We start from the raw sequence: 27594 nt of genomic DNA, 5'->3' as shown, positions 1-27594 counted from the left end.
CTAAATACAAAACCCAGTATCTCCTCAGTGAGACAACAAAGTCCTACTTAGAATGAGGTAAGGCTTGGAAAAATTAATGGCAAATGTTTTGCCTGTGTTACTAATGGTCTGGGAGAATCAATTTAATAGAATGTGGGTTTTTTCATCGTCCAATCTTATGAAAATAAAAAAGCATGGCTTAAAAACATTAGGAGCCCTGATAGGGTAAGGAAATCAGACTATAACTTCTAACCTCCTTTTCAATTCAAGTTACCATTAGCTGTGCTTTATGTAGGAGTCCAAGGATCCCAACCCTATTAATACATGACATTGAAGTAAGTCTCATTGATTTCCATGGAACTTCCTTCTATGCAAGTGTGCTTTGGATACATAATGTCACAGGAAGTGCTCTCTAAGTAGTAAGTGCTAATTAGATTCTATATGTCATTATAAATGATTCCCCTTGCCTTGCACTTAACACCTGCCATCTGGGAGGGGCAAGATGAAGGAAATCTGATATCACTGTGCCTGACCTAGTCTCCCCTGTTAAATTACTCTCATGGGGACAAGATGTAGCCTCTTCCAACCAATATATGGAATAATTCAGAACAATATAAATCCTGCATGGTCAATTTGTCCTGATAGAAGAAACATGCTTTCAAAAAAGGTTCCCAGAACACAAAAATAGAAACCGTTCTCATTCATCACGTAAGAAGACAGGGATATATATATATTTTATATCATGTTTTTATACTGTTTGTTTTATACTTTGAATGGTTTTAATTTTTGTGAACCACCCAGGGAGCTTCGGCTATTGGGCGGTATAAAAATGCAATAAATAAATAAATAATAAAATAATTTCTCTGTCTGAAAATCAGGGTTGTCTCCATTCAATTGGCAAGGGAATCAGGGACATCTTTGTGGATGGGGCGCTGGGCATTTCCCTTCAGAGGTAATTGTGATGTTCGTGTGAACACAAGGCTTTGGATGGTATGCAAAGCTCAGAAATCACAAGTACTGAAAAGTAATTAATATTTTCTTCCTTTTGTTTTGTTAAGCATTTAAAAATACAATTAAAAAAATCTCTGAAACTAAAAGCTTAGAAACTCCAGAGTTTGTGAAAGAATCTCAGCTTCAGTATAGGGAGCATGGAAGGCTCATCCTTGCTCCAGTAAAGATGGCTACAAACTACAGTTGCAATTTCTCTATACTCCAAATTTGCATTGTCTTTTATAAAAACACAAAATAAACACTTTCATCTTGGGCTAGTTTATCTTTGTGCCACATGCAAAAATGCAGGGGAATAATGACTGACTTAGAAATTTTTAGAGAAAAATAGAGGCCAGTCTCAGTAAACAAAATTTTGATTTAATTTACTAGACTATTACTAAATGAACCTAGCATAAGACCAGAATCTGGTTGGTTGGCTTCACATCTTTAGGAATCAAAAATAAAACTGCCAAATCTGAATGCTTTTATACAAATCTACGGTGCAACCACACTTGGAACACAGTGTACAGTTCCGGTCATCACACTTCAAAAAGGATATTATAGAGCTGATGAAGGTGCAAAAAAGGGGCTGGAGCAACTCCTCTAATGAAGACTTTACTTATTAAAGTTAGATCCAAGATGCAAGTTTGGTGATTTTTAGTTTATTAAAAAAAGGCGAGTAATGTGGGGAACGTGATAAGAGGCATACAATTATGCATGGTGTGGAGAAAGAGAGATTTCTCTCCCTCATAATACTAGAACCCAGGGCCATCCAATGAAGCTGAATGGTGGGAGATTAGTGGAACAGCACATAGTCAGACTGTAGAATCCACTACTGCAGGATGTAGTGATGGCCACCAATTTGGCCATCTTTAAAAGGAGATTAGATGAATTCGTGGACGATGAGGCTATCAATGCTTACTAGTCATGATGGTTATATATTACTTCCATCATGAGAGGCAATATGCTTCTCAATACCAGTTGCTGGGGAACACAACCAGGAGAATGCTACTTCACTCATATCCAGTTTGTGGGCTTCCCAGAAGCATCTGGTGGTCACTATGGGAACAAAATGCTAGAGTAGAGAGGCTTTTGGTCTGGCCCAGCATAGCCCTTCTTATGTTCTTATGACAAAATAAAGGTGTTACCCTGAACATTCTGTTTTCTCCTTTATCTAGCTATTGATGAAGTATATAGCCTTAGCAAAAGGCATAGCTTTAGCAAAAATGAGAACAGGATTAAACCCAAAGCATGAAAAAAAAGTGTTTCCAGTTTTTAAAATGTGATTTACAGAGTCTAGACACATCTCCAAATGTACTTTTAGTAATGATTTTCTCATTTTGTATCACTTAATGGTGGCTATTTAGCAGAGAATGCTTCAACTAGTTGTGTATGTGTTTTCCAGTCAAATACTGGAAATTTAATTTGGATTTCTAATTGCCAATATTATTGGTTTAAGTTATTGTATACCATCCCAAAAGTGTGAGACAATTGTTTTGAATAATTAGTACATTACAATAAAGTTGTTACTATGATTAATTGGCTCAATACTGTGAAATTTAATTTGCATTGCAATCCTATACATGCCTTCTCAGGAGCAAGTGCCACTGTTGTCAAACAGGCTTACTCTTAGGTAAGCGAGTATAGGATTGTAGCATAAGATACACTTAGCTAAAAATCCTTTATTTACTAAAGTAAGATTCAAGCACACAGGTTTTAAAGAAATTACTCCCTCAGTATTGCAAAATCAGAATTCATATATATTACATTACACAATACAGTGTATAATAATCCATGCAGATGGTGGGTGCAGTCACATATCATAGATGCCAATGGCATATATGTCACCTATTTTAATGGGTGTATGGATCACATAATACAGTCAATACAGTAGTATTAACTGTTACAACATCTATATGGTTAATGAGAGTTATAAAGGCTTAGTTCAGTTACCATGTCAAATCATAGTTTTTGCTAATGAAATTTTAGAACCAAAACCAGAGTTTGAGCTTGCAAAAGTACAAACTATGGTGTAGAGAAGTTTGTTGGCTCTCATCTTTTAGGCATTTAACATTCTACTTTTTCAATACAGTGGCCCCTGAAAGGAGAGAAATGGGGCTTTAACTATGACCTGTAGATTTAAAACATTTTGTCAAGCTATAGTTTGCACAAAACATGGCTCAATTGTGTTTTTGCTGGCAGTCACAAACCATGGTTTGTCCATTCAGATATCACAAGCTATATTTATTCTTTCTTAGCCATTAATTGGCATGCTGTCCAAACTGAACCCTAATTTTAAGGTCTGAGTGTTAGTGACCAGCTATAAAGGCAACGTACATGATCACAAGTGATCATTTAAGACCAGTATATTAATTATTGAAGCACTTGTAATTTTAAAAAGGTAGCACCACCTACCAAAGGTAACAGGCACAGGACTGAGAAGAGGAGTCTTTATGCTTTTCAAAACACAGCTAGAAGTTACATATCCATTACATGCCATCTGAATTACTGCTACTTTTGAAGCTCTATATTAATATATAAAAATATCAATACCATTAGATATAAACAAGTCACTAGTTGCTTTTAATTTAGAATCCCCTTCTTAAATTTTCAGGAGGATGCATGCTTTATTTTAAAATAAATTATAGGCTAGCATGAATCTAACATCATGAAGTCAAATCAAAATTAGGTATTGTACAATTTCACTCTAATAACATACCCTGCAAATATTATATATTGTACTTACTGTTTAATACATTTTAAAATGGAAAAGAATGAGGTTTTTTTTTTATAATTTGAAATTTTAGACACTCTGGGTATTTCTTCTGTTCTCAAACACAAACTGATGGAATCTATGTACAAGTCAGTGTAGATAGTGCTAGAATTTAGATACAACAAGCCAAACTGTCTTTACATTCCACTACACATCTATTTTGGCAATGTAGAGGTATATCTTTTAAATACATAGCTATGAATCCGAGAAAAGAACCAAGATATACCAGTACTGACATCATAATGAAAAACAGCTATTTCTTGGCCAATAGCTTACCTTTCATATGATGTTATTTTCTTAGAAAAAGTAGTAGTACAGTAATATTGGCAACGTTTGATGAAGACATTCATTTAATAAAAAGAAAAATGTGGAATGGCTCTGTACATTAATTTTATTGACACAACAAATATAAGAAAAGGTTCTCTAAAAAGATGAACATTTTTTTCTTTTCCAACATAAAGTGCTAAGAAATATGGTAGAGTTAGGAAGGCTGGCTTCTTCTTTGTTTTTTTTCAGAAGTAGTGTCACCCCACATTTGAGTGGGGAAAAATATATCTTACAGACCACTTGTGTTAAGTTTCAGATTCCAATTTTGCAGAGTTTTCATGCAGATCCTCCAAACCCATCTGCAAATCATTTGGGCAGTCTGGCGTTTCACCTTTGACAGCCAAAAGGATGACTTTCAACCACTTCTGCTTCAGTTCCTCATTATCTGCAGCAAAGCTATGCACAGACTTGGACTGAGTCAATTTGAAACTGTGTGGCAGGTCAGCACTTCTTGGAGTGTCATCGACTGCATATCCCAACAATGGAATAGTAGCCAGTGCTTTCACATCCTAAGCAAACAGAAATAACATCCTAAAAAAAAAGTTCTGGATTTGGTGGAAGGCAGAGGACGGACGCTAATTACTTGATTACAGAGCGTGCATTACTTTACATTTTAAAACGATAAAACTCTAAAGGAAACTGGAGTACAAGATTTCAATCTCCTCACATACACACACAAACACACAAACACACACCAAGAGGAACAGACAGGTACCAGAGGAAGGAAAAGGTGCATTATGGTGGGCCCCAGCAAGACGGAGCCTTTGCAGACTCCACAGAAAAAAAGAAAGTGCGGAAGTAGAGGAAGTCTCATTCTATCAGGTCAAAAGGAGGGTCAAAGCTTATCCCTCCTCACCCTTTTATGACTCTCCTCAAAGAAAAGCAGGATGGGCAGAAGGGAAGCAGAATGATACCATGGTCTCCACAGCAGACTCTTATTTCTATGAGCCAAGCTGTCCTTGTACACTTGAGGGGAGGACAGGAAGGAAATGGGACACGATACATGAATGATGGTTGCAAAACCATCTGTATTCTGTAAACCGCCCAGAGAGCCCTGGCTATGGGAGCGGCATACAAGTCCAATAAATAAATAAATAAATAAATCTATAAGTGAGGGCCATGAAATCCAATTTTTCATGTATGCTATCAAGTTACTGGGGAAGCAGGGAATTTTACTGTATCCTCCCTACATACCTGTGGAGCACCGTACATATACAACACAAGGGCTTCCTGTTTTGGAATCACACACCAGGCCTTTTGCCAAGTCTTGGATTTTTCCAAATATTGGAGAAAACTACATATCACACTGTTGCCAGACACTTCTGCTGATTCAATCTGTAGGAATGCAAAAGAAATATCATCTTTCAGAGAAGTCTAATAGATCAATACAGCTAGAACATAGTTTGTCAGAGATTACTGATTTGTTAAGCGTCAAGTCATAGCAAATGTCAGGTCAATAAAGGGACCATGCAGTATTAGAGAAATCTCTATCTGGATTGCTGAATCACTAGTTTGTGGTTTGTCAAAATAACATGGTGTGAAAGCAATGAAATTTTTGGACACAGAATGAACACTGGAAGAATGGAACACTCTTATATTTTCTATAAATACCAGATAATGAGATAGGGCCAAGTTAAGTGAAACGGATTCTGATAAAGAGCAAAATGGTGAGCTTAAAAGAACAGTTAAGTAAGAGAACAGAACAACACTGGAAGCTTCAGTTGAGTCAGGAGTCATGGAGTTTATCTGCTACACTGGTTCTGAGTTAATGTTTTAGAGAGTGGTTGTCATCCAGTCTTCTGTTCAACTCAGCTAAGTACTGCCACTCTTCATTCTTCTCCCCCTGCCCTGGCTTCTCCATCTGAATATATGTCTGTTTAAGATCCTACTAACCCTATGAAATAGGTCATATCAACAGGTAGAGGTAACTGTGGCTGAGGGATCATGACTTAGCCAGCTAGGCCTGTTCTTACACAAAGCAGCCACCACACGCACTTTGTCATACTTAAAAATTGTATCTGCTTGGTGGCTCCTCCCCACAATGGATCATTCACATCATAGGTTTGCCGCAGGGATTGCCTGCCAGTTTTCTGCATGCTGCCAGAAAGAATTAACGGAAAATGTTTTGCAGCAACATGGAAACTAACCACATGACAGCAACAAAAGCATGCGGCTTGCCTCTTTTCATGATGACTTGCCACGTGCAATGGTTGCCATGTGGGTGTAATGTTAAGCAGCTACCATGAAGTAGCCATTCTGCACAGAATAGGCTTCTGACAGTATACAAACAAATATAAGATATCAATCTCAATTTCAGGGTCAGTCCAAAAGACATTAATGCTATGAAAACATCTAACAAAGACAGATTTCCAAGAAACGTGCAGTAATGTAAACCAGACCGAACATAATGCACAATACATTAAAATAATTATTTAAATGCCATACCTCTAAGATTCCTCTCTTTTTCTTTTCTTCACTGTCTGTGCACCCTGTTATAATGTGGTAGCAGTCTTTACAAACCTTGTTCAGTTTATTGCTATCATACTCAAGATGAGCTTTGTAATCAGAACATTTCCAGCAAACCACCTTAGGAGGAGGGGGAAAAAACTGAATTATTTAGGAACATGATAGGAAATATTTAGAAACATTTCATTTTACGTGGTAAGATTTTTCAAAATGTGTATCTTTTGGTATTTTCTAGAATTAGAAGGCTGCAAGAAACCAACAGTGAGTCATCTATTCTTGCCCCACACATTAACTCTGCCACTCATAAACCAACATAACCCAAGATCACTGAAGATGGGTGCAAATGTAATGTTAGTTGGCCCTTAACTGTTACTTGGGGCTGTGAGATAATATGCTCTTTCGCCCACTTTTTCACTAGCATGTGAATCCCTTTCTCACCCTACTAAAATTAATTCTGGAATCCAAAAGCTCATTTCAGAGAGAGAGAGAGAGAGAAAACACGAGAGAGATTTATTCAGAGTTAACATTCATTATAAGCCACACTGAACAAGGCGCGAGGGGGAAGCAATTTGCATGTGAGAAGAGAAGAAGCATGTCATCCCACAGCCTACTCCTTTAATTGTAATTAAGAAGTTTGCATAAAGTTACAGACTGCCATAACCAGAAAGACCAGGTATAGACAAGACATGTCACATCAATGTGCTTCAAGAACAGAGGGCTCAAATAAGCAAGCCAAACATCCTGATTTAAAGAAACATGGCAACACCTACACAGGCACACACATCTGTAAATCTGACCTGGGGACTACCCAAGACACAATGCACACAAATCCCGAATATATATTTTTTTAAAAAAATGGAAGATGACACTTGGAAAGAATGTTGAAGACAAATTCAAGATGAGTTGGATGTGTGTTAAATTACCAGCTAGAGGACCAGATCATACTATAGCTGAGAGTACAAAAGCAAAGTAAAATCTTTCTTTATTTTAGAATCATCAACATCAAGGCAGTAAAATGAGATTCAATATGAACGAAATCATACATTGTGAAAGGAACATTTTAATGAAGATTTTCCAGAGTTCATCACAAGGGGGAATCAGTTTTGATTCACATAGTTGAGCTGTCGGCCAGATTGTGATATCTTGCTATGACAAGCTTCAACTGCAAAAAAAATAGCATTTAGAAACTACCACCAGATGGAGCTTCTGAACAAGTTTTTGACTGCGTCAGCATCTGTTAACCAACTAGTAGATGCAGCTATATGCTTACATGCCCACATGCTCGGCAATGATGCCTCCTCCTTGTCAGCGCGTTGAAGGACTCCTTGCATTTCATGCACATGGTCACTTCATTGTCTCGAATCCATCTTGGTGCTCTCTTCCCAAGTTCAGCAGTCTGAAGGGGAAGGGAGGACAAATTGTGGAGTATTCTTAGGAGAGAAAATAATTATTTCCTTGCTTTGGAAAAGAAGCAGCACAACACAAACTATTCTGAAACTTATATGATGTTTTTACATAAAATGTATGGATGCCACCGAAAATGACAATTGCATGTCTAGCACTTAAATTTACCTATGTCCTGTCAACACAGCAATCTGTCCTGATGTTCAGCATTTCCCCATCTCTGCTAGAAGCAACCAAGTGATGTGGAATAAAGCAGGGGGAAAGTAGAAGATTATGATGCCCGGACATTACAGAGGTGTTTGGGGGCAGAGGGGAGAGAGGAAAAAGCTAAGAACGTGGCTACTGCTTTTCGTGGCAGCTGTATATCTAGCTAGGCCCACAACTGCAGTGGAATCCAAGACAGAAGAGCACTGCATTGTTCATTTCTTCAAAAGGAAGGATCAATTGGAATTACTGCAGAGGTCAGCATGTTAAAGGAACAAAATAATTAATCAAAAAGCAATGGTTTTGCATTAAGAACATAAGAGCCCTGCTGGATCAGACCAAGGGTCCATCTATTCCAGCACTCTGTTCCCACAGTGGCCAACCAGCTGTCGATCAGGAACCCACAAGCAGGACATGGGTGCAACAGCAGCCTCCTGCCCAGTTTTCCCCAGCAACTGGTGTATATAGGCTTACTGACTCTGATACTGGATTATAGTAATTAAAAATAAATTCTAAACCTAGGTATCTGTTTTCTGCCCTCAAGAAATACACCACTGCTGTTAATAGACAAAGAAAGGCTATAATTGTACTAGCATCCCTCTACAGCAGCTCTGTATACACCTCTGTGCAGTTCTTAGCATTTCCTCTATTTGCATGCTCCCTTTCCCTAGCATTATGCACTGTTTTTTGACTTAAGTTATTTTAATAATAATAATAATAATAATAATAATAACAACAACAACAACAACAACAACAACAACAACAACTACTACTCAAAAAAACTATACAGAAAACCTTCAGAAACTGGGCCTACCAAAATACATCCACACCAACATCCAGAAAGCAGTCATAATTAAAATATGTTCAATTGACAGGAAATTCCTGAATCAGTAAAAGACAGCAAGACTTGGCAAAGCCAATCACGTTTGTCTAGAAAAACTGCCATGAGCAAGAAAGAGATGCTGATGCTAAATAGAAAAAGGAGGATTGCTAAACAGGTATATATGTACCATTTTAAAAAGAAAGAGAGTCCATTCTTATAAAAGAGTCTCATTCTTATAATGAAGGGACAAAGGATAAACAATGAATGGAATGAAAGGTTTGTTCTCTATAATTGCACTTTTTGGTAGGATACTAACTCTCATACAGTACAGATGTTCACCCGGTATGCCCACAAGTAGGAAACAAAACAGTATAAGCTGAAGAATTTTAAGTATGCTCAGCAGCAATTAGTGCAGATGCAAGAAACATTATCACCTTGAGCACAGGAATTAGTTCTGATCATAACTAGAAACCAAAGCACCATGCACAATGTTCTCTGTGTTCACAGGAGCTTTTCAGATCCTTCCTTCTAGAAGTAGCTTCTACCCACCATGCCATGTATGTGAAGAGGCATTTTGAATGGCAATATAGCCTTTCTGAAATCCAGCCTATATCCATAATTGCATGCACTCAGCCAGAACATAGATTACTCAACCAAGTGTGCCTAAATCAGAGATTATAAGGCAAAACAAACAACAACAACAACAACTGGGAATCACTAGCCTGTAGAAGAACATTCTTTAATTGCTAACTCCAACTATGATTAAACTGTGTGAAGGAAGGCTTCTTCACATAAAACAGCAGCCTGAGTTTAAGCTAGACAATAATTCACATATGAAGAAATTAATCCTATGGCCCCTAGACAGAATCTGGGGGCCCATAGGATAGTTTGGATTCTTGGATCCGAGGTCAGAGTCAGTGCTCTGACCTCGGAGTCAGGAATCTGGGCTCCTCGCCCCCTCCCTGCTGGAGCAGAGAGAACCTCACAGGTTGCCTCTCCACTCTTGCAAAAGCAACCTTGGCGAGGATGGAAAGGGGGCATGCAAGTGGGCATAGAGGGGAGGGCCTGGGGAGCTCCCAAACCTTCTTCCCTCCTTTCATCCACTTTAGATGGATGAAAAAGCCTGTCTAGGAAAAAAGCAGAGTGGGAGGAATGCCAAGCTGAAGATCACCTCCGCCACTCGGAGGCCTACGACCATCCCGATAGTATTGTGCCCACCACTGGAATGTGGCTCGAAGAGCTTATCTAAAATAGAATTTGGCTCTTGGGCTAAAAGATGTTCTGCATCCCTGGGTCTATAGGAAGGTCGGGGAAGAGCATATTGGGGATGGTGTTTCTCTGTACATCAAGCAGGGCATAGAGTCAAACAAACTAGAGACCTTAGAAGGATCTGATTCCTGCACAGAATCATTGTGTGTGATAATACCAAGCTCTAAAAGTAATGGTAGCTATGCTACCATCCCCTGACCAAAATGGTCATAGTGATCTTGCAATAGAGAACAAAATCAGGGGAACATTCAAAGGAAAAAGTGTTGTAGAAATGGGTGACTTCAATCACCCTCACACAGACTGGATAAATGCATGTTCCAGTCATGACAATGAGGTAAAATTTCGCAATACATTAAGCGGCAATGACCTACAACAGTTGGTCACAAAGTTGTTCAGAGGGGAGGCAACCCTGGACTCGATCATAAGTGGTGCTCAGGACCCAATGTGAGATGTTGAGTGTTATTGAATTGACAGGAAACAGTCACCACAGTGCTATCAAATTTAATTTATATGTAAGTGTAAAATTTCCAATGAAATCCAACATTTGACTTCAAAAGAGGAAACACCTCTAAAATAAGGGAACTGATAAAAAGGAAGCTGAAAGGGAAAGTAAAAAGGATCAAATTTCTCCAGAGTGCTCAGGTTTTTTCAAAACCACACTAATAGAAGCTCAGCTAGAATGTGTCAGAAAAGATATCACAAAGAATAAGAGGTTACCGCATGGCTAACAAGTAGGGTCAAGGAAGCTATTAGAGATAAGGCTTTTTTCAGAAAATAGAAATCTTGCCCAGATGAGGAGAACAAAAAGGAATACAAACTTGCATGAAGGAAATGCAAGCAGACAATAAGGGATGCTAAAAAGGACTTTGAGGAATATGTAATTAATAACATTAAGATCAACAATAAAAAAAATTCTTTAAATACATCAGAAGCATGAATTGGCTAGGGAGGCAGTCAGAACATTGGAGGGGTTCTAAAGAAGAATGAAGAGGCTGCAGAGAGGCTTGATTAATTCTTTGTATCTGTCTTCACTGCAGAAGATGTAAGGCAGGTACCTGGGCCTGAATTAATATTTTTGGGAAGAGGCCCTGAGGAACTGAGGCAAATAGTGGTGACAAGTAATGAAGTTCTAGACCTTATTGATGTATTGAAAGCTAGCAATCACCGGGTCTAGATGATATCCATCCTAGAATTCTTAAACAAACACAAATGTGTAATTGCTGATCTTCTAGCAAAAATATATAACACATCCCTATGATCAATCTCTGTACCAGAGGATTGGTGAGTGCCCAATGTAACACCAATTTTTAAAAAAGGATCCAGCAGGGATCTGGGAAATGACAGGCTGTTTACCTTAATGCTTGTTGGAGGAAAGCATTATTAAAGGAAATTATAAAGTGTTAAGTCCTGCTGAAAAAGAATCAACATGGGTTCTGCAAAGGTAAGTCCTATCTCACTAACCTTTTAGAGTTCTTTGAGAGTGTCAATAAACATGTGGACAGGGGTGATCCGGGGTGACGGCAGATATTGTTTACTTGGCTTCCAAAAGGCCTTTGATAAAGTCCCCCACCAAAAACTCCTGAGCAAGCTTAGCAGTCATAGGATAAGAGGAGAGGTCCTCTAATGGATAGGTAACTGGTTAAAGAACAGAAAGCAGAGAGTAGGAATAAATGGTCATTTATCACAATGGAGGTTATGTAAACAGTGGGGTCCCACATGGGAGTTGGGACTTTTATATTAGTTCATAAATTATCTGCAGTTAGGAGTGAGCAGGGAGGTGGCCAAGCTCGCTGACAATACTAAATTATTTAGGATGGTTAAAACAAAAAGGGATTGAAAAGTGCTCTGAAAGGATCTCTCCAAACTGGGAGAATTAAAACAGCAAATGTGATTCAATGTAAGCATGTGTAAAGTGATGTACGCTAGGACAAAAGAAAAATCCTAATTTCATGTTGATGGGTTCTGAGCTAGTGATGACTGACCAAAGAAGAGATCTTGGGGTTGTGGTCGGTAGCTCAATGGAAACGTCAACCCAGTGTGCAGCTGCTGTGAACAAGGCAATGATACATGTTGGGGATCATTAGAAAAGGAATTGAAAATAAACTGCCAATATCATTATGTCTTTATTCAAAACTATGGTGTGACCACTCGTGAGTACTTGACACCGTACCTCAAAAAAGGTATTGTAGAGCTGGAAAAGGTGCAGAACAGGCAGCCAAAATGATCAAGGGGCTGAACCAACTCCTCTATATGGAAAAGTTACAGTGTTTAAGACTGTTTAGCTTAGAAAACAAACACGTAAGGGCCGACATGATAGAGGCCTATAAAATTATGCATAGTGTAGAGAAAATGGATGAAGAAATATTTCTTTCCCTCTCATACAATACTAGAACCCAGTGTCATCGAATGAAACTGAATGGCAGGAGATTCAAGACAGTTAAAAGAAAGGACTTCTTCACATAGTGCATAGTTAAACTATGGAATTTGCTACCATAAGATGTAGTCAGCTTGGGCCGCTTTAAAGTGGGGTTAGACAAATTCATGGACAATAAAGCTATCAACGGCTGCTAGTTATGATGATGCCTATATATACAGCACCTCCAATCTCAGAGGAAGTATGCCACTTGTTGGGGAACATGAGTGGGAAGGTGCTGTTCCAGTCATGTCCTGCTTGTGGGCTTTCAAAAGCATCTTGTTGTCCACTAGGTCTGATCCACACAGCTCAGCTTATGTTCTTAGAGGGCTAAGAACATAGCTACAAACTGGCTCAAGGACAGGACTTGGTAATGGTTGTATATATGCATGCATACACTGATCTGGTTCATATAACTGCAGGTTAGTTAATAAGCCATGCTGGCTTGTTAACCATCCTGCACATACCAATCGCATGTCGTGGGGATTAGCACAATTACCCTCAGCTTGTCATGTCGTGCAAATCCAGCCAGGGTGGCTTGTTGCCATGGGTAACAAGCCACCTAGAACCCTACAACAGCAGCTGCACTGCTGAAGGTAATTATGCTAATGTAGCTGGCATGTGTGGCAGGGGAATTAAGCCACCATAGGTTACTTTCCTAGTTAAGAGTGTGCAAGCCGATCCTCTGTATTGAGACTTTCTGGGCCGGGGGTGGTGGGGAGAGCAGGGAAGTACTTCAAACTAAACTGGCTCATGCAGGCTGCAGAGTGTGATGAGAGAAGGAAAGGTAGAGGGCAGACAGATAAATTCCTCCTCAAAGCCCACTTTTTCTTAGAATACACAACACCCTAGACCCACGCCCTACCTGTAACCAAATCATTGCAGATTCTTCCTCCATTTCCCCCCCACCCACCCGTCTTAACTTTCCTCCCTTTCCTCTTTCCCCCCTGTGTCAAATTACAGACTGAAAGCCCTTTGGACAGAGAATTATTCTCTTGTATTCTGTAAAGCGCCATGTACACTGAAGGCCTGCTGCTGCTGCTGCTGAAAATAGTAAACCCATATGAGCAATCTACTTGGGGAAAGGTCATACTCATGTGCATACAAAGGTATTGTATGAATTAGTACTAACAGTTCCAGTAGAAACTCCATTAACATGAAGCAGCTACAGCCGTACCCCACCAAAACATTTACAACTTACAGAAACTTCAATAGGCATGTCGTCATATTCTTTTGCAATAGCATTTCTGAATGTTTCATTCCTTTGCTGGAAAGCATCTATAGTACACTGAAGAGCCTGGAATGAATAAAATAGATTAGGGCTATCAAACCTAAGATTTAATTGAAGCAAAGTCTAAACTACTGAATGATGAACTGAAAGAGTCAAGGAGAAATAGAAGCATGCCAGAAAATAGTAATTCATTACTGTTAGATAACTAATAATTAACCACATTCGTTAATTCTAGAAAGCTACACACACTAGAAGTTAAATTTTGAAGGAAACACACAAAAAATAAGGCAGGGTAGCCTTGTTAGCCAGTTGTAGGAAACATAAAGTCTTAACAACTAATATATTTATTGTGTTATCTAAGAAGGCAGGCACATTTACCTTTATCCATTCTTCTTTGTCTTGTTCTGAACTAAGAAACACAGTTGGAAATAACAGTTAAAATCAACTACAGGCATTTACGTTTCAACTTCTAAAGTCACCCAGAACTTTGAATTCACTCCAACATAACTCTAAACAGAGGAGGCTATAGTGAGAATAATGAAAATGTCCACTTATTGAAAAAGAAAGGCATCCTATATTCAAAAGCTGATGCATTTCAACTGCACAGAATTAAATTTATGTTATCAAGATGACATTTCCAGTACTAGGGTTCCCCCTGCTCCCCCTGCACCAGTACATATAGATAAGGAAATGTCAAAGAATGGTAACGGGAACAATGACCATAGATGTGCAGGTATGAAAACAAACTCCTTTTAGTCTTCACAAATTGTTCTCTTGCACTTAGAGCTGAATTTCTCCCCTCTCTCGCAGCTCCTTCCCTTTCCTCTCCGCTTAGCTTTTCCTGAACATAGCATTTAAAACTAGCAGTCATAGCAAAACACATCGAGAAGTTGTATTTGTGAAGACACCATTTTATTGACAAATTAAACTCCATATCTAAAACTGAACCATAGAAACATGCCCACCGGATGGAAAGGATTGATAGGAATGGAGAACTCTTCAGTGTTTGTGAAATATTAACATTGCCTTTAAAAGCATCACCAGGAAAGAAGTTCAATAGTTTTGATTAGCGGCTCATTTAAATAAATACAAAGGCAGCTTAGCAATTCCTGCCTGTCACCCCTTCCTGCTAGCTGGTAAAATTGGGTGCATGTGATTCCTTAGTAATTATGTAAATCCTCTCTTGTGTCAAACTAGCAGTTAATTTGCAACACATTAGCATGCCCTGGCACAATCTGGAAATTACTGCTCTAGTGGTTTCCAGTTTCCAGGGTTAGGAGAGATCCTACACTCATATAATCATGGTGATCTTCTATTTTATATTACTTTCTAAGTGCATCAAAGGTAGCAGGATAAAGGCAGTTAGTCTGAGACTTGCTTCTATTTCAGTCTGGCTGCTAATACAAAATTGAAAGCTGAACAGGCCTGTTTGTGAACAGCAGCTATACCATAGCCTCCACCATTACTACTCTTGTATGAGACTTGTTGGGTTCACACAACACAACAACCCACACCCAAGATTAAGTATGTTGTTGAGTGAGGGTTGTTGTTCACAACCCAACAACAAACCATGGGGTTTCTTTGTGGGTTGTTTGTGGTTAATAAACCAGGGTTTATTAGCATTGCTGGGTTCAACAATCACTCACGGTTCAATGACAACCCACACTCAGCCCACACTCAACCTTGAGTGTGGGCTGTCATGTTGTATGAACCCAGCCACTGTTAAGTAGGAAAAAACACTATCAGTGTAAATTCTAAGAATGGTCCACAAATACCAAAATAGTCCTTCTGAGACCCCCAAGGTTCTTTTTCAGGTAAATATGAGAAAAAAATGGTTCATCATATTGATCTAATCAAACATTAAGCTCAATTCCTCACCAGTGTTGGAGTAATCACTAATGAGCACATCAGGAAGCAACCTTCTATATAATTAAATGCACCTTACTAACCACAAACATCAATGTGCACTCTAGCGGAATCAGAAAGTAAACAAATAAGAATTCTTCTGGTAAAGGAAATCCTTTGGGCAAGCTTTACAACATTGCTAATGCACTGTTTATGGGGAAGGTGAACATAATATCTATCATATATGAAGAATATATTGGATGGGGGTGGGGAAGGTTTGGCTAGTATGATAAACATTCATGTTGCACTTTCATGACTGCCCATTAAAAACTGGAAAAAGCTAATGTGTCATGGAATGGACCTTACAGAATTTCACCAAAAATATAGGGAAAGTTCCCACAGCCCAGTAAATTAAAATCAATTAACCAATCATGACTGCTAAACCATTATTACAGATAACTAAAATGTCAAGCTACATGCAATTAACAACATTAACTACATTCAGTACAGCCCTTCAGTCTACAGGCAAGATTTTCGTACTCTATTAGTCAAATGCTCCAAGCTACTTTGGTGTTTCTCAAAGGATATCACAGGCATGAAGAGATCTCATCATGCCTGTGATTTTCTCAGCACTCGAAACTTTCAAGACGATCCTAACCACCCCCCTCACATACATCACCTCCACTTAAATTGGAAAGACACCCAGGAAAGAGATATCGTCTTCTCTTGTGCAGCTTGTGTTTTAGCTCACTTGCAAACATAATCATAGAGCTAGTACTCTGCACACATCTTAATAAAGGTGCATCTTCCTCTCAGCCTGTGGTCTACCAAAGTTAAGAAGATGGTGAACTAAAGCGAATACATGGTTTGTTTGGTCCTTCATGATTTAGTCCAATAAAATTTCTACCTCTACCTCAAGCATACAGAACTCAGTAAGGAATTGTAGGAGCATCTAGGCATTCCAAGTGCAAAACTGATTTAGCCCAAGCTTTATGCTAAGGCCCTACTACTTTCAAGTTTATCTTTAAGTGCTGCTACTCTAAAATCTCACTTGCATGTCTCTTACCTGGCCTGCAACTCCAAAGTTCGCTCTTTTCCAGACACTTGGAATGTGTATGGGTATTCTTCATTGTGAGTTTCCACAATCTTCATACCATCAATACCAACTCTTGTCCGAACTGTGAACTTAGATCCCACTAAGCTGAATTTGGGGACACAGTATAGCAACATGTTGTTGAACTGAAAAAATACAAGCCACACCAATAGATGTTAGTTGCCACAAAGACAAAGCTGGGTCTTCCTATAAAACACCCACTTGCATGTGTGACTTGGAAAAGGCAGATGATTAAGTACTGAAACACAATGTAAGAATAGAAATGTTTAGCAATATGGTGTAGGATTTGGATCAGTCATCACTAATTATGTCACACAAGTCTCACAATATTCATGTTTTTGTTTCGTTTTTTTAAAGGAAAGCTGCTTGCTTTTGAAAACTTTGGTGCTTCTCTGCTCTCCATAACCCCTTCTTTTAACTGCTTTACTGGGGTGGAAGGGGAGGGAGCAGAGATGCCTCTCTCTAGTACACACATTTGCTTGCAGCTTGTACTTAGCCCCTGAGAATAAAGGAAAGCAAACACACTTACAACAGACGGGCAACCTTGAATGAAGGCATGAGGAATGTGCAAACTAGAAGGAATAAATGCATATTTGTTGCACGAAGAGCCTGCCATACTGAAAGGCCCATAAAGCTGAGCTTCCTTGTATTTCAAAGATGGACAAATTAGCATTTGGTAAAACATTGTTCCATCATTTCATTTGAAATCATCATTGTTCTGAGCTGCATTTTAAGCTTTATGGTGCTTTCAGGTGTGGGCAGAATTGTCTGTAAAGGACTATTTGTACTGTTAGGCGTAGGTGGCTCATTACAGCAATATGGAACAAGCTGGAGGTGGTGACTGAGCCAGCTCTTAACCATGGATGCATTTGCATATATCCACGTTAATAAGCATGGTTGCAAATGGAGCAAGAGAACACAGCAGGAACAGCTAAGGCAGCAGGCATGTGGGTAGCAGGACAAAAGGTAAAGGCAATGCTGTAACGTACTTTTCCAGTGTAACAAAATGCTCTAGGATCAAATTTTTGTAAGCAGTGCTTATCCATGAAAATTTATTACAAATGCTGACTTGATATTTTTTTAAAAGTCCAGACTTGCTAAAGTTCAATTAAGTTCTCACTGTGCACTGAAAGAACTCGTAATGGAATGTAGCTACTTCTAGGGATTCAGAAGAAAATCCAGATGCTTTACAGCCAGCTGTTAGATATGTTTCTTAGACTCCATATAGTGGAGCTATTAAGTAGTAACTGCTATTTCTTTTTATGGAGGGGAATATTCTATGCTGACTTTTACTTCCCACAAAGATATTTATTTTGGACAACTGCAAGGGGGAATTCATACTGGGGAGCGAAGCTAGCTTCTGTTTTGCGAACTATGGCTTGCAGAGAACCAATGTGGCATTTTCACTGGATCAATAAGAGAGGTTATGTTCTTCAGCACATGTGGCCCTGCTTCCACTGTTTTACCTTTTGTTCTGAATGGGATGAGAATAAGAAAAGCATAGTCAATTCTTTCTTTTGCTGAAGAGGCACAAGGCATGCTTTTATCCTCGCTAGGAAAGCTTGAATATCTCCTGTTGATTCCTACAACACCTTTCTAACCAGTAAATGACAGTCTTTTCTGTCCCTTGTAAACAGTAAAGTATATTTTCACATTGGTATTCTGCCCTTCCTCTTATTGGACATATTTGTGCCTTCCATTCAAACAGGTATGAGAGATGTGCATGTTTGAACCAGAATGAGAAAAGTTCACTTGTGCCTTAAGCTTTAGATGACAGATATCTGGCTTAAACCATCAAGGCGATCCTGGAGAATCCTTGTATAAACTTAATCTGCTCTCAACCTAATCCATAATGATTCCTTCCTTGCAAGCCATTTTATAGTGTACTCCAGAGATAAGAAGCAGAGCCTCAAGTCAGTATAACAACCAAATCTCAGGGTTCTTAAATTACCTTAGTCAGCTGGGTTAGTGTATGCATCTATGAGATGACATTTAAATGAGTTGCTGGTACGTTTGATCATTAATAACTGAATATGTTAGTGGTTTTAATTCTGGCCTTAATTTGAAACCTGCTTTATATGTTAATCCACGTAATATGAGGGAATTCTGAAATGTGGGGCATGGTCCATTTCCCCTGCACAGCACTCATGATTTAAGGCTATGTAATATAGTTTGTTTGTGTGTGGGGAGGGGGGGGAGGGTGATAGTGAGTATGTGCACTCACACATTGATGCATGTACTGTAAATATAAAACACAACTTTAAGAGAAGTCCCATTCCCTTTTCAGTCTTAACCACGGTTTAGTATTACATCTGCACTGTCACTAGCCATGGTTATTATTACCCATGGTTCCAATATGGGACTGAAGTCATTTACAAGCCCTCATTAAAATGAAATCTGGTTTGCATTGAACACATGTAGAATTGTTTCAGATGTAATGCTAAACAAATGTCAAGGCCAACAAGGGACAGGTGGGAAGGGGGGAGTGACAATTTGCAAACAGTTTTCATGGTGTCAGCATTGGGTATGCACCAGATCACTGAAACAGAAATTCCCAGAAAAGTTGAGAAATTTATGCATGGCTACAATAAGGGAGATCAGAAATAAATACTTACTAAGAAAAGGTATCTTTCTTGGGCAGATGTATTACGAGCAGCAAGTTTAAGTATCTGTCCTTCTTTTATGAGCTCATTTGAAGGATTGACAATATCTTCTTCTTCTCCTAACATTTCATAAACCTCCAGTAACTTCTTCAAGTTTTCCTTTTACATTAAAATAAAAAAAAATGGCAACATTAGTGCAGGCCACTTGAAATTGTTTTTATGAAAAAGATTACAGCATGAAATAGCTATAAGAACTAATGCATGGACTGGTTTCAATAACAATGGTTCTCCATGAAAATGATTCTTGATGTTGGGAAACGCTTGCAATAAAACAACTTTAAGAGAAAAATCAGCCATCACTAAGGGCTTTTCTACATGAGGCATTTATTGTGAATTCACCATTCTCTTACTCATGGTTGTTCACGGGTTCTTTAGATCACATCATGACCCTCCAGTTTTGCTTCTGTGTCTAAAGAGTACTTTCTAGAGTTTTTTCAGAGCAGGGAAAATGTGATATTTAGTTGTAAAAGTGAAAGAAACCTATTTTCACTTGTGTAGTTGTGCTATTCTGATACACCGCAGTGCCACCTAGAGGTTATATAGTGAAAAAGCAGGAAAGGGAACACTCTTCATGTGGCACTCAGCTCTCAATTATGTGATAAAACCAAAAGTAGATACAGCGCATCAACAGCCTCGTGTAGAAAAGTTCTAAATAGCCTCAAAAGATAATACTGACCTATTGTGCTCAGACAGCAAAAACATAAAGAACTTTAGAGCCGGCATGGTGCATTGATTAGAGTGCTGGACTAAGACTGAGGAGATCTCAGTTCAAATCCCTACTAGTCAACTAATTTATTAAATTAATAGGTTAAAAACTTTGATTGACTAAAAAGGTAGCCTCATTTAATCAGCAACGCTTTAAAAATACTTTTAATACAATGGACAACTTATGACCCTCCAGATGTTTCACTTACAAATTCCATCAGCCCTAGCCAGGATAGCCAGTCACGAGAGACAATGGGAGTTGCAGGTCAAAACATCTGGAGGGCCACAAATTGCCTAACCCTGACTTAAAATTACAGGTGACAGGTGTCATTTGAGGAAAGGCATTCCTCCTTTTCTCTCAGATCAGATGGTGGCTACTGTGACACACACATACATATATGCATCATCTCAAAGCAAAGTGTGCTTCTCCTTCAAAATTATACCTGTTAATATGCAAATTTGTGCAGATTTAAATCAATTCAAACTCATATGATTCAATGACTAAGTTGTCTTTGATAAGGTGACAGTCCTACTTAATAATTTAAGTAGTAACTCCATTAGAACTCTGAAAATATGAGTATGGAACATCTAGTAAACACTAATGTAATGGCTTAACAATAGCAATATTTCCTACCTAGGTGTTCACAAAATTGCCTTTTCACCATCCAATTAAAGTTAAAATTAAAATAATTTGAAATTCAGATTATGCAAGGGCGAAAAGTACATAGGAGTCACTCACCATTTTTCGGATGGCACTATTGGAGTGACTTGCTGCTGTGGATATTATTTCCAAGGATTCTATAGGAGAAAAATAACCAAGAGAAGATAAATGGCTAGTTCTATAATACATAAACTGCTATTTCAAATGCCAGCTCACACATTTCATATGATTTATTTTATTGCCAAGGTAAAGCAAACTTCATGATTTATTCCCATGACTTTCCTTAGACTTATCTGAACTTAAACTGAAGTAGAGAAAGTCGAAACATGACGAAATAAAAAGATCTTTGCACAGCTGATATAGGCTATTATAAAATCGACATGGGTCAGGTAATATATCTTTCATTGAAAAAAACATGACAAAAGACCACTTCTTAAGGACTGGAAATTGCTAGTTGTGTGCCGAGGTGTGGGGGATACCATAATTACCCCGGCAGCAGTGCTTGTCATGTTGTATCAAGCCACCCAGAACCCATGAAACAAACCATCTTGCCTGGTTTCACACCACATGACAAGCTATACTGCTGATGGTAATTACGCTAATTCCCATTACACATGACCAGCACGTGCGGAGGAAAGAAATAAGTCACAGTGACTTATTTCCCCTCCAGGATTGTGCGAAACGGGTCAGAGAATTCCTGGCTTGCTTAACTACACCCAATGGCAAGAAAAGCCAAACATGAGCTACCCAGCAGCATACACCAGCACACTCATGATAAGCCAGAATTCAAAATATGGCAGTATACAAACTGCCCCTGATATTTAATTACTCTTTAAAAGTTATTATGAATAATCAGAGAACTACAGGACCAAGAAATGATTTGAAAAAGTATATAGGAAACCCTAGAGCGGAAAATGCAGAGGAAATGGCAAAAATCTTCACCATTTTGCAATATTTTGCAAACAGAAAATAGTCTCAGAATAAGGGATGTTTCGTGAATCATACCAACGGTCCATCAAGTCTTGCATTCTATTTCCTACAGTGGCCAATCAGCTGCCTCTGGGAAGCCCACAGGCAGGACATGAGGACAATAGTCCCCTCCTGTTGTTGCTCCCAGCAACCGATAATCAGTGGCACACTGCCTCTGAACTGGACTTTGTATATAACCATTAAGACAACTAGCTACTGACAGACCTGTACTCTGTGAACTTGTCTAATCTCCTTTTATAGCCATGAAAGCTAGAGGTCATCACCACATTTTGTGGTAGCAAATTCTACAAATTAATTAAGTGCTGTGTGAAGAAGTGCTTCCTTTTGTCTTTTCTGGATTTCTTGCTGATCAGCTTTGATGTAATTTGTATGCTCAGAATCTGCACTACTTTTCAGAAAACAAAGGCTGAAAATTCTGCATATTTTTCTTTGCTTAGAAAACTCTGAATAAAAGGGACGTTTACAGAGACTTTTAATTATTGCACAAAAGAGAATATTTAAAAAGGTATTTTCTATGAAATGCTATCTGCCCTGTCTCCTCTTGACATAATTCTGAATTGTTAAGCAGTTCTTCTGTTACAGTTACATTGCAATACTGAATATAGAACCTGCACAAACATATTTACTTTCAGCATCCTTCCAGTCTAGAGAGTCTTGAGGCAATTTTCTTAGGTAGTCCTTCAGGAGCATCTCATACCGTGGAATGCGTTGCACTGGTTCTAGCATATGATGTTGCAGGGTCAGATTTCCACAGACTTTCTGTTTCTAAAACAACGGACAAATATTTGTTGATAGCAGAGCTTCATAAACATGTATCTTATATTCTATGGGTGCAATCATATGCATGTTTAGACAGAAAAATGTCCTACAATTTCTAGCATCCCCCAGCCAGACATGCTGGGAATTGTAGGACTTCTGTCTAATATGCATAGGATTGCGTCCTACATCTGTTAAAATGAAATGCCTTTTTAAATAATACATTGTAAGAACACTACCAAATTAAAGCAACATATTTCGGCTGGGGCCTTTATTTAATAATCAAAAGTTCATTAAATAAGGTCTCAAGCTGAAACATGTAGCTTTCATCAAATTATTAAAAGCCTTAAAGCATTCCTCCACTCAGCACCTTAGTCTGGGAAGTAGCTTTCCTATGGCTGGGAAAAGACCCTGCAGAATGAAGCAGGATCCCAAATCAAGGCACTAGCTGGTCAGTTTGAATTTCCCTCTTTAGAAGCTCCCCAAGTCTCACAGATATAGCTTTGGTTGTGAAATCTTTTATTTATTTTTTATCTTTGAATGGCTGGCAAAGAGTCAAGACTGGACTCTGCTAGGTAATTTGAGGTTTCATTTGAATTTAAAATCTACTGAACATTTCTAAACTTCTCTCTGCTTGATTCTTGAATAACTATACCCAATTGTAAACTGGAGTTGATTTAGGTCTAGCTGGAAGGTTGGCCTTATCATGCACTGGACTGCTTGGCAAACACACTGACCTGGTTTTAAGGAGTTTAAGGAAACTCTGGAAAAGGAGATTCCCATACATCCAGATTATAAATTATTAAATATTAAACAAGAGTTTTAATACATGGAAAGTGGCAGCCCAACCTCCAGATAAAACATCTCACTGGGTTGGAAGTGCAGACATACTGTTTGTAACAACCAGTTACAATGTAGTGATGTAGTGGAGGCACTACATCAAGCAATGAAATAAAGTGCTGTAGTACATACACCAATCATGTTTGGACATAACAACAACTCTCAGTGGCAATTTGTGGATTTGTTATTTACAGCCACTTCCTGATTCCTGCAATATCCCTTTAATGCCACATTCAAGGTTTAACGTTACCTCTGAACCTGCAGTTGTTCATGGGTTAAACAACCTGAGTTAATCCAAGAACTCATGGCTTAATTAACCCACAAACTGCCACCGAAAGCTGCCGTTACATGTGAACACCCCACTGTCTTGATTGGTAACACACTTAGCGGGTCACACACTCACATACTACCTGAATATCTTGAATAATGGATTTGAAGTGAGGTGATCGTTCAGTCCACGTTTTAACCAATTCCATTGCATTGTCAAAATTCTTCACATATTCTCCATACATCTTGAGGAAAGGAGCTAATTTCTGCAGGATATCACTGATCCTGGGGTTTGTGTCCCTGAACAGGAAAAAGAAAGCAATATTATAAGGATACATTTAAGCCAGTTAATATTTGCTATTATTATGGGTCTCTGAGTTGTGTTTTTATACTTTAGTTTATTCTACATGCCTTTTATACTATGTTAAAAATGAAAAAAGTATTCCATAGCCTAGACAAAGGATTTTAAAGGCAGGTGCTACAGCTTCTTAAAACAAGAAGAGCAATCTATAAAAAGACAAGGGAGTCCCTATTTATTTACAGATGTTAGTAATTCTAAAGAAAATGCTAACATTTTCCATTTTCACTGCCACAAATACAAATTCTACAACTGGAAGGCATATCGTAAGAATGGCATATTTTCTTTATAAATGATTTGTGCAAAACATGGAATTTTAAGGCAGTGATGGAAAAAGCAGGAGTCTCTATGCTTCCCATAGAGTGGAATCAGGCTGTGTTTGGACAGAATGATAAACTAGATTTTATCTCAAGGATGGGCAATTTATGGCCCTCCAGATATCGATGGACTGTAATTTCCATCATTGGCTATGCTGGTTAGTAGGGGTGTGCACTCCGCCCCGGAATTATTTGGTAACCGCAAACATCTGCAGAGCATTCAATCTTCCAGAGCAGAGATTGGCTGCTTCCAAACCCATCAATTAATATCAGAGCAGAGCAGAGATGTGCCCAATCGGAGCTTCTAGTCTTTGGAATTATCCTGGTGTGTGTGTTTATCTCCATATTTGGAAGATGCTGAGTGGGATGAGGAGTAGTTTTGATAATGACTTCTGTGGCTAACCAATAGGAATAGCCACAGCGGTGTTCTCCTCCAGTCGCAGTGTTCAGGGAAGTGGGAAATACTAACTGGCTGCTCTTTCTGGGTGGGGAGGGAGAGAGGCAGCACGTTTCTGCTCGGACTCATAGAAGTCAATCATCCACATTCCCACAGTGTGAAAGTACTGCTGGGCTGGCTGGTGAGTGAGAAATCTTGGCAGGCACTTTATTTCAGCGTCTGGGTGCAGGGTGGGTGTCTGTCCAATAGATCTGGAGGACACCAGGTTGGAGAAGGCTGGAGTGGGGAATTTAACTAAAAAATCCAAAAAATCAAGGCATAAACTAATCTAATTCAAACTTGGTGGAGCTAAAGACCTTTTTAAGAGCTATCACTGTGCCAAGTTTAATCTCTTTATCTTTAAAAATGAGGGCGCTGTAAGCATTTCTGTTAATACAAGTTACCCGAATACTGAACAGTTCTTCGAGGATAATTTGATGAGGCGGAGAGAGGGGGAGGGGCTCCGAAATTGAGGCAGAGAATCACCTCTATGGAGCGCCAGATCGGATTTCAAGGCAGAGAAGAAGACCCACTTTGCACACCCCTACTGGTTAGGGGCTGATGGATGTTGCCGTCCAAAAACATCTGGATGGCTACAAGTTGCCCAAATTTTATCATTACAGGAACCAGCCTGGCTACAGCCTGGTTATTTTTGAATAACCACACTTTAGCGTATTATCCAAACCTAGACAAACAGTGGTTAATCATGCTTTTTTGAAAAAGCCAACTTCAAACCTTGGTTTATGAGCCTTGCTTTTTTCAATAAAACACTGTTAAGATTAACCGAAGTTTGTCTGGGTTTGGGCATAACACTAAACTGCAGTTAGCCAAAACCTGCTAACTCCTTATATTTGTTCCAAGGGAGTGTGCAGGAGGATGTATGAGACTGAGCCCTTCTGCAATGATAAACCCTAATTTAATCATTGCAAAAAAACAAAAACAAAAATGCAGCCACCAACTTGTTAATTATCCCAGGGAGTTGACATTGCTCCTCCTTGATGATCATGTCAAGTTTTTCTATCAGACTGCTCCTTTGAAAAAATAACCATTTTCTTTGAACTCTGCCCAGCATTATAAAAATTTCAAAGGCAGCTCAACAACTTCAAAGCCATTTTAAATATACTGGTCACAGATGATAGCTTCAAGATAATGCATTTTTAAAAACAGAAGCCTTCCTGCAATTATGAGGTTGGCTTTCTTTTATCAAATCTATTTATTTTGTAGATAGTGTGCTTTACAAATGAGCAGAGCCATAGAAATATGAAATATATTCACAGGCCTTAGCTAGACCTACCTGAAAGTCTGGGGGAGAGGAGGGGAGACCTCGCGCTGCGATTAACGCGAGATCTCACTCTCGTTTACACATATAAGGCGTGACAACCTCAGGAAGAGAGACGTCGCGCCCGCCATTTAAAAATTTTCTTAAAGGGAGAGGAGCGCATGAATGGTCGTGCGCAAAGATAAGTGTTTTTTTTAAAAAAATTCATTTCATTTCCCTGCTCCCCCCACCCTAACCTCGATGGGTGCAGCGCTCCTAAGGAGCGCTGTGCCTCGTGTGCAGCTCCCGGCTCCGCTCGAGTAATCGCGCGGAGCCAGGTAAACCCACGGAAACAGGCCACATGCTCCACAGTCTTGGGCTCACCGCGGAAAAAGCAGGCCCAAAGTGTAGGGCTGTATCCCAGGGCAAGGGAGGGATGATTCCTCCCTGATCCCGGGATCCCCTGTGCGTCATGTGGACGCACAGGGACGATCCTGGGGTTCGCCCCGGGGTTTTGCCTGGTCTAGCTAAGGCCGCAGTTTCATACAATGGCAAAATCTATCCTATCATACAACCCAGGACATCTGGATGCTGGACTTGCGCTCTAACATTTTATTTTCAGAGGACTCAACAGATGGGACTTCACTTCATGCTCAGTGTCTATCTAATCAAGTTGTGTATAGAAAGACCTGCTTTAAGGCAGAAAGTTAATCTATAGCTTTCTGGACCTTTCTGTGACATTATTAAGAACACTGTGGATTTCAATAGCGCAAAGCCAGATTTCCCTTTAACACAGAACCTTAAGCCTCCTATAGGCACAAATGATGTTCATATTACTATTTACAGACTATTATCCTCCAATAATTTGCAACAATGCTTACCATTCTTGCATTCTTTTCTCAAGCTCTGGCAGCAAGAATTGACTGTGGAATTGATTTATGGATGAAATATTGGAAAATATTTTATTAACAACTTCAGCAGGAAATGACCCCCGGTTAGCTTCATCTACCAGTTTACAATAAAATACCTGCAATGGATGAAAAGCAGAGTCAGCCACAAAACATAAATTCTTGCTCTCCTCAAACAACATAGGGCAATCAAAAAATTGTGAAGTAGTTGAGGGGTTTACACCTAAACAGAAGCAAATTTTAAAAAACTCCTTTCATTATAATGGCCTCCCTCCACTTTTATGAACCACCTCATAACTTCTTCTATCTTGCTTATAATTACACTTCCTTGCAGAAAACGAAGCAAACAATCAGATGAATCTCAAGAGTCACATTGGTCAGCTTCCCTCTAAACTGCAGTTAATCTAAAATGGAAGAGGAAGCTTCTGATCTCCTCCTGTGACTGTGCTGAATGGTGTGGGTGCAAGCCCAAGGCTTGCTCTCATAATGCTAAGCCATGGCTTAGTGTTATGTTTGAATGCAGCCATTATCTCATTCTTCATGAAAAACTAAATATATGTAATTACTCTTCCTATATACAGATGAGGACACAAGACT

General features: G+C 39.1%; 1 protein-coding gene across 2 annotated transcripts in view; it reads right to left on the bottom strand.

The window, feature by feature from the left end:
* Positions 1 to 2243: 2243 nt before the first annotated feature.
* FGD4 (FYVE, RhoGEF and PH domain containing 4) overlaps positions 2244 to 27594 on the bottom strand; it is a 118486-nt gene continuing 93135 nt past the window's right edge. For both annotated transcript variants that reach the window (XM_063134957.1, XM_063134958.1), the window contains exons 6-17: positions 26971 to 27116; positions 23864 to 24020; positions 22484 to 22622; positions 20946 to 21004; positions 19454 to 19600; positions 16791 to 16963; positions 14258 to 14288; positions 13850 to 13945; positions 7806 to 7931; positions 6515 to 6655; positions 5264 to 5404; positions 2244 to 4578 (exon numbers count right to left, since the gene is read on the bottom strand). In XM_063134957.1, coding sequence (XP_062991027.1) covers positions 4315 to 4578; positions 5264 to 5404; positions 6515 to 6655; positions 7806 to 7931; positions 13850 to 13945; positions 14258 to 14288; positions 16791 to 16963; positions 19454 to 19600; positions 20946 to 21004; positions 22484 to 22622; positions 23864 to 24020; positions 26971 to 27116 — 1620 coding nt within the window. In that variant the 3' untranslated portion in view covers positions 2244 to 4314. The remainder of the gene's footprint in view (positions 4579 to 5263; positions 5405 to 6514; positions 6656 to 7805; positions 7932 to 13849; positions 13946 to 14257; positions 14289 to 16790; positions 16964 to 19453; positions 19601 to 20945; positions 21005 to 22483; positions 22623 to 23863; positions 24021 to 26970; positions 27117 to 27594) is intronic.

This window comes from Elgaria multicarinata, chromosome 9, assembly GCF_023053635.1.
Source record: "Elgaria multicarinata webbii isolate HBS135686 ecotype San Diego chromosome 9, rElgMul1.1.pri, whole genome shotgun sequence".
NCBI lineage: Eukaryota > Metazoa > Chordata > Lepidosauria > Squamata > Anguidae > Elgaria > Elgaria multicarinata.
This window is presented reverse-complemented; position numbering and strand designations above follow the sequence as displayed.